Source organism: Panicum virgatum, chromosome 7N (assembly GCF_016808335.1).
Source record: "Panicum virgatum strain AP13 chromosome 7N, P.virgatum_v5, whole genome shotgun sequence".
NCBI lineage: Eukaryota > Viridiplantae > Streptophyta > Magnoliopsida > Poales > Poaceae > Panicum > Panicum virgatum.
In genome coordinates, this window is record NC_053151.1 from 1807146 (window position 1) to 1814863 (window position 7718).

Consider the following 7718-nt stretch of genomic DNA (forward strand, 5'->3'; position numbering starts at 1 on the left):
CGTCGCCAGGGCACGCTTCAACCACTTGCATTTAACGCAGTAGGTGGGCGAGCTTCTAGTGGATGACTCGCGCCCACGCCCGCGATGCGGGACATGTGGCGGCCCCGGACCTCCCCTGGCGGGGAGCTGGCTCCGCGCATCCAGGGGTCCGGATGGGTATGTGGAGGTCCCGGACCCGCCCGCGGGGTCTGGGCCTCTGGCTGCTAGCGCTAAGCGCTCCTTCTAGGGACATGTGGCGACGCCGAACCCTTCCCCGAGCGGAGAGCGGGTCCGTGGCCATTGTCCCCGCTAGTTGGATCTGGACCATTGGGCCCAACTGCTCAGCCTTTTAGGTGTGGTTATGGTTAACCTCCCATGTCTTCTTCCTAGACAAAGCAGGAGGAGGTACCCCGGTCGCGGGGTACCGACAGTGGCCCCCCGGGTCCACCTCGGGGGAGGTACGAACCCGCAGGTGGGGCCACTATCATGACGTGTCTCCGTGCAGCTTGGTTGCATCGGTATACTGCGGTGCGCAGTGGTATATCGGCAACAGGGAGAGTTTGTGGAGCCCTTCTCGATTTAGGATTCGTCTCAAGACAAGGTCCTCAGCCCGGAGCTCCCTACTATGCACAAACCGTTGATGATAGCGCCGGAGCTCCTGGTTGTAATGTGTGTTTCGGATTACTGCTCGCCACCTTCGTTCATCAACGAGGTGCACGTCGATGCCCCGTAGCTGTTCCTGCATAGACTCATCAAAAGCTTGGACTCGCGGAGAGCCCAAGTGGATTTCTAGGGGAAGACATGCACGGCCCATCTTTCATTCTCCTCCTCAGCCACAGCCACGGCCCAACTCAATCCAATGTGCACGGGCCCATCTTCCATTCTCCCCGCAATTACGGCCCAACGCACCAGCCCACAACCTTCCAACGCAAGGACGCACCCCCCCCCACCAAACCGGCGGTGAGCCGGGCATTCGGGCGTCCTCTTCGTCGCAGGCGCTCGCAGCAGCCAGTCGCGCAACACGACCACCCCTGAGGCCCTGACGCTTTCCTCCCCGCCATTGCGATTGCGCCGCCGGTGATGCCTCAGCCCGGAGTTCTCAATCCACCAGCCGCCGCATGCGCGTATCCGAGGCCTAGCTCGCTCGCGGCCGCGGATCTCTCGCCTCGCCCCGCGATGCATCGTGCGATGCGGCTGCGCTGCCTCTTGCGCCCGCCGCCCTGGCGCGAGCCCGCCGCCAACCCCGCGGCGGCCTCCAGCGGAGGCGGTGGCGCTCTGGTGCGGAGGCTCGGCGCGTCGCGGCGGCCCTGCGGCGAGAATCGTCGGCTTTGCCGGTTCTACAGCTCGAAGGAGGGCGTCGGCAGCGCGGAGGCGGCGGCGGCGGGGAGTGGAGGCGGCAGCGGCAGCGGAAGCAGCAGCAGCAGCGAGCAGGAGCACGCGCTGCTCGAGGAGAGGGACCAGCAGGAGTGGCTCAGCGGTGAGCGGTTCCTCATCGGCTGTAAGCGGCGGGAGTCGCCGTTCCTCACCAGGCGGGATCGCTTCCGCAACGAGTTCCTTAGCCGCGTCGTGCCGTGGGACAAGACCGGCGTCTCGTGGAACAGCTTCCCGTACTACGTCGAGTAAGAATGACGAACACTGGGCATGCACGCCACCTGTTTGCTGTTTTGTGTACGACGAGGCTCACAGTCGCATCGTGTCTTTTCGATTGCCAGCCAGAATGCGAGGCAGCTGCTGAGCGAGTGCGTGGCGTCGCACCTACGGCACAAGGATGTAGCTCTGGAGTACGGTTCCGGGCTGCAGTCCTCCAGTGGGGGGATACTGCTCCAGAGCTTGCCAGGTACTGATCAGTAATGGAGCTAAAGTTTTCGTCAATATATGCTTCCATGTGCCTATATGGATGTTGAGAACTTTTTTTGTTGCTAAAATGCAGGGACTGAACTTTACCGAGAGAGATTTGTGAGGGCACTTGCCAGTGAGTTGCGCGCGTCATTATTAGTTCTGGACAGCAGTGTTCTAGCTCCATATGTAAGATAATCTGCCCCATCTGTTAAATATCTTAATATCTCAGTTTGTGTTGGTCTGTTGGGATCTAATGTCCGACCTTGTAGGATTGTGGTGAAGACTGTTCAGAGAGTGAGGAAGAGGATAATCATGCAGAGTCAGAGGATGAAGGTTCCGAATCAGAGGAGGATGGCGAGGGTGATGAGGAATCTGGTCAAAGCGATGATGACGATTCTATTAAATCCGTGGCAGACCTAAAGAAGCTAGTTCCATGCACTCTTGAGGAGTTTGCCAAGGTTTCTATTTCTATTAAGCTGCAAAAACTATAAAAATATAATGACACTTGACAATTCTTACCTATGACTTTTTATTATCAGATTCTTACCTATGTCTTGTTTCAATATATCTGGTTCCTTCTATTCTATTTAGATTTAGAAAATAATGTGTTTTCTTTTACCTTTACCTAAACCATGTATCTACACAACTAGTTTGTGTCTGATTGGTAGACCTCTAGACTACCAACAATATACTTGTTAAAACTAACACCAGTAGTACTGCATAACATTGAATCCTATTTAAACCTGCCACATGTGATGCTGTTTTCTTTCTTTCTACTACAAACGCTAATCCTTGCTGAGCTGCTGTTTCTTGATTATTTAAATCTTTTGGTTTGTTTTCTTTCTGCCTTACAATTTATACCTTCACTGCTTGTGCTTGCAGAGAGTTGTTGGTATACAGGAAAGTTCTTCAGCAGCAGAATCCTCTAGCACTGCTGAGTCATCCGAAGAAGAGAAGAGATCTCTTCAAAAGGGTAAAATGACTTCATCTTTTTCGTACTCAGCACTGAGTGTTTTTTCCAAGCTGGCTCTAAACTATATAACAATTATCTGTTTACGCCCAATCTGTGCTTTGTTATGGGATAAACTTTGATTCCTTTGATCATATTTGGCGAGTAGCTATTCCCTCGTTGAGCCTTCTAGATTGGCACGGTGTCCTTTGTTATGGGATAAACTTTGATTCCTTTGATCATATTTGGCAAATAGCTATTCCCTTGTTGAGCCTTCTCAGTGCATTTGGTAGTCTAAGTTTTTCTGTTGTGCTTTGAGCTAATATGTCATTTCACAAGAATAAGTTGGCCTTTGTTTTATGTGTTACCATTGTTGTGTGCTTTGGATAACACCTGTTGGCCTAAATCAGGCACGCACCCAATCACACTCTACAGTTACACTGTTAGGGTGAACCCAAGCACCACCTTACCATAACAACACTTCACTATATTGCAGTAATGCAGTTATACCATGTAGCCACTCTTTAAGTTGAAGCTTATTTTATGAGCTAGCTACAAAGTACAGCTGTACTGTTTACTGTACATACATCGCTCTTGTACAACATGGAATTCAGGCTAGACTCTTTTATCACTTATACAAAAGTTGTAGAACACTAAATGAAGGCATAGCCAAATTAAATCGTTCTCATTATTGTTTTCAGGAGATAGGGTCAAATACGTTGGAGCATCACTGGTTGTTGAAGCAGATAATAGGTACTTGTTAAAAGCTATGCTATCCTCATTTTGGTTTTGTGGGTCACATTTGTTTTGAAATCCTTTTCATTGCTACTCTTTGGATCTGTCTATACCGCATATTATTGGCGTTTCATTTTACTAGCTACCCCATTTACAAGGTGAGATCCCTTGGTGTATGCTCTTTGCTGATGATGTGGTGCTAATTGACGAGAGTAGGGCAGGGGTTAATAGGAAGTTAGAGCTGTGGAGACGCACGTTAGAGTCGAAAGGGTTCAGACTTAGTAGGACCAAGACCGAGTACATGATGTGCGATTTCAGCGCGACTAGGCATGAGGGGGGAGTCACACTCAGCCTCCGCCTCCTCCACCGCCGCAGCCTCGCGACAGGCGTGCTGAGTTCCTGAGGGGTCACCCGCCGACGTTCTCTCACACGTCCGACCCTCTTCAGGCTGACGACTGGCTCCGTGCAGTGGAGCATCAGCTGGACATCGCCCAGTGCGATGATCGTGAGCGTGTCTTGTACGCAGCAGGACAGCTGCGAGGGGCAGCTTTGGACTGGTGGGAGTCCCACCCAGTTCACGACCGCGAGTCTCTTACTTGGCTCCAGTTCAGGGAGCGTTTCCGCAGCCACAACGTCCCCGCGGGCGTTATGAAGATGAAGCAGAAGGAGTTCCTTGCACTAAAGCAGGTAATCTTAAATATAATCATTCAGCGGTTTCTTTTGAGCTAATGCCCCCTTGTTCTATCTTTATGAATCTTGAGTTAATCTTCCGATATCTATCTGTCTTTGTGAATTCAGGGGACTATGTCGGTCACGGAGTATCGTGATCGCTTTCTTCAGCTGGCTCGCTACGCCCCTGCTGAGGTTGCGGATGACCGCAAGAAGCAGGAGCACTTCATGGAGGGTCTTGAGGACTACCTCCAGTACGCGCTGCTCAACCTCCGCTTCGACGACTTCAACCATCTGGTTGACAGTGCGCTCAACACTGAGCGTAAGCACTTGGAGATGGAGGACAAGAAGAGGAAGGTTGTCCCCGTTGCTTCCGGCAGCAACACTCGTCCTCGACTCCAGCAGCCCCAGCAGTACCAGTCTCAGTACCGGCCTCCTCAGCAGTACCAGCAGAGGCCACCGCAGCAGTACCCGCCTCGACAGCAGCAGGCAGGTCAGGGCCAGAGGTTACCGGCACCTCCGGCTCGTGCTCCACCGGCTCCACCGGCACCGCAGGCTCCACGTCCGGCAGCTCCTACCGGACAGCAGGCTCAGGGACCTCCTCGCACCTGCTTTCACTGCGGCCAGCCGGGGCACTACGCCAACGCTTGCCCCCGGAAGGCGCAGGCGGGACAGCAGGGGCGCCCAGCTCAGCCCAGGGCGCCAGCACAGGGCAGGGTGAACCACGTGACGGCCGAGTTAGCGGCCGAGGCTCCCAACGTGGTTATTGGTACGTTCATGGTTAATTCATATCCAGCTACAGTGCTTTTTGATACTGGTACTACGCATTCCTTCATTACTCAGTCTTTTGTCGAGCATCATGGTATTCATACTAGCACATTAAAGAGGTGCCTGTTAGTATCTTCACCGGGAGGACAGTTGAGGTCTCACACTTACTGCCCGAGAGTCAGTGTTTCTTTGAGGGGAGTAGAGTTCTGTACTGATCTGATGGTGCTAGACACCAAGGGCATTGATGTCATTCTGGGAATGGAGACTCTGGCCAAATGGGGAGTTCGGATAGATTGTGCTCAGAGGACAGTCTTGCTATCAGCTTCCAGTGGCCAAGAGGTTGTTATCAGTGCAGTAGAGCCTTCTGGATTTCTTCATCGGATGGAGGCTAGACCCACGGACAGTATTCGCGTGGTGTCTGAATTCCCGGATGTCTTTCCGGATGATCTGCCAGGTATGCCGCCTGAACGCGCCATTGAGTTTTGTATTGATCTCTTGCCTGGCACAGCTCCTATTGCAAAGCGGCCCTACCGTATGGCACCTATAGAGCATGAAGAAGTTAAGAAGACTATTGATGAGTTGCTAGCCAAGGGCTATATCCGTCGCAGCTTCTCTCCTTGGGCTTTTCCATTATTGCTGGTAGATAAGAAGGATGGCTCGAAGAGAATGTTTGTCGATTATCGGGAGCTGAATGCAGTTACTATCAAGAACAAGCATCCACTGCCCCGTATTGAGGATCTCTTCGATCTGCTTCAAGGTGCTCGTATATTCTCGAAGATTGATCTTCGTTCGGGTTATTTTCAGCTGAGGATCCGTCCTGGGGATATTCCGAAGACGGCATTCACCTGCAAGTACGGGCTATATGAGTATACAGTCATGTCCTTCGGCTTGACTAATGCCCCGGCTTTCTTCATGCATCTGATGAACATGGTTTTCATGGATTATCTGGATGTCTTCGTGGTGATTTTCATTGATGATATTCTAATCTTCTCCAAGACAGAAGAAGAGCATGAGGAGCATCTGAGGCTCGTGTTGCAGAGATTGAGAGAGCATCAGCTGTATGCCAAGTTTAGCAAGTGCGAGTTCTGGATTGACGAGGTTCCATTCCTCGGTCATGTTATCTCTCAGGGAGGCATTGCTGTTGATCCGAGCAAGGTGAAGGATGTGCTCGAGTGGGAGACACCGCAGACAGTGAAGGAAGTCAGGTCTTTCTTGGGCTTAGCAGGATATTATCGGAGGTTCATTGAGAATTTCTCCAAGATCGCGAAGCCTTTGACTTCTTTGCTAGAGAAGAATGTGGCTTTTGTATGGACTGATGAGCGTCAGATGGCCTTTGATGAGTTGAAGAAAAGGTTGACTACGGCGCCAGTCCTGACTCTGCCAGACCAGACGAAGAGGTTCACGGTATATTGTGATGCTTCGAAGGATGGTCTTGGGTGTGTTCTGATGCAGGAGGGCAGAGTGATAGCTTATGCTTCACGGCAGTTACGTCGGCATGAGCTGAATTATCCTACTCATGATCTTGAGTTAGCCGCAGTTGTGCATGCTCTGAAGATTTGGAGGCATTACTTGTATGGGCAGCGGTGTGATATCTACACTGATCACAAGAGCCTCAAGTATATTTTCACGCAGAATGAGCTGAACATGCGGCAGAGAAGATGGCTAGAATTGGTCAAGGATTATGATCTGGAAATTCACTATCATCCGGGCAAGGCCAATGTTGTAGCAGATGCTCTGAGCAGAAGAAGTTATGTCAACATGGCCGTGGCTTTCCAGATGCCTCCAGAGTTATGCGAGGAGTTCGAGCAGTTGAGTCTGGGCTTCTTGCATCATACTTCCAGTGCAGCATTCGAGGCAGTACCGACTCTAGAGTCAGAGATCAGGCAGCATCAGAAAGATGATGAGAAGCTGCAGGAGATTCGTGAGTTGCTCAAGAAGGGCAAGGCTCCTCATTTCAGAGAGGATGATCAGGGTACCTTGTGGTACAAGAACCGGATCTGCGTGCCTGATGTGCATGATCTCCGGAAGTTGATTCTGAGTGAGGCCCATGATACATCATACTCTATTCATCCGGGCAGCATGAAGATGTACTATGATCTGAAGGAACGTTTCTGGTGGTATGGGATGAAGCGTTCAGTGGCAGAGTACGTGGCTATTTGTGACACCTGTCAGCGTGTCAAGGCTGAGCACCAGAGACCAGCAGGTCTGTTACAGCCGCTGAAGATTCCAGAGTGGAAATGGGAGGAAATCACTATGGACTTCATTGTTGGATTGCCTCGTACTCAGAAAGGGTACAACTCCATATGGGTAGTAGTGGATCGATTGACGAAGGTTGCTCACTTCATTCCAGTGAACACTACTTACTCCGGTGCTAGACTTGCAGAGTTGTACATCTCTCGGATTGTCTGCTTGCATGGTGTGCCCAAGAAGATTATATCCGATAGAGGGTCTCAGTTCACTTCTCGGTTCTGGGAGCAGCTCCATGATTCGTTGGATACGAAGCTGCGTTTCAGTACGGCTTATCACCCTCAGACAGATGGGCAGACAGAGAGGACCAACCAAGTGTTGGAGGATATGCTGAGAGCTTGTGCTATTCAGTATGGTACTAGTTGGGATAAGTGCCTGTCATTTGCTGAGTTCTCATATAACAACAGCTATCAGGCCAGTCTAAAGAAGTCCCCATTTGAGGCATTGTATGGCAGAAAGTGCAGGACTCCTCTCTATTGGGATCAGATCGGTGAGAAGCAGCTCTTTGGCCCTGAGATTATAGATGATGCAG

General features: G+C 51.2%; 1 protein-coding gene across 1 annotated transcript; it reads left to right on the forward strand.

Annotated features, from left to right (window-relative positions):
* The first annotated feature begins 986 nt into the window (after window positions 1-986).
* Window positions 987-3578, forward strand: LOC120681949. Its single transcript, XM_039963641.1, has 6 exons — window positions 987-1598; window positions 1692-1816; window positions 1910-2004; window positions 2088-2276; window positions 2701-2791; window positions 3469-3578. The coding sequence occupies exons 1-6, from the start codon at window positions 1060-1062 to the stop codon at window positions 3576-3578; spliced, it is 1149 nt and encodes a 382-aa protein (XP_039819575.1). The 5' UTR covers window positions 987-1059.
* The last annotated feature ends 4140 nt before the right edge of the window (window positions 3579-7718 follow it).

Excerpts from the sequence above, each read along its gene's own strand:
- LOC120681949 (XM_039963641.1), top strand. The coding sequence starts at position 1,060 with ATGCCTCAGCCCGGAGTTCTCAATCCACCAGCCGCCGCATGCGCGTAT. Across the intron at positions 1,599-1,691 it reads AGCTTCCCGTACTACGTCGA|CCAGAATGCGAGGCAGCTGC; the intron begins GTAAGAATGACG and ends TTCGATTGCCAG. Across the intron at positions 2,005-2,087 it reads GCAGTGTTCTAGCTCCATAT|GATTGTGGTGAAGACTGTTC; the intron begins GTAAGATAATCT and ends CCGACCTTGTAG.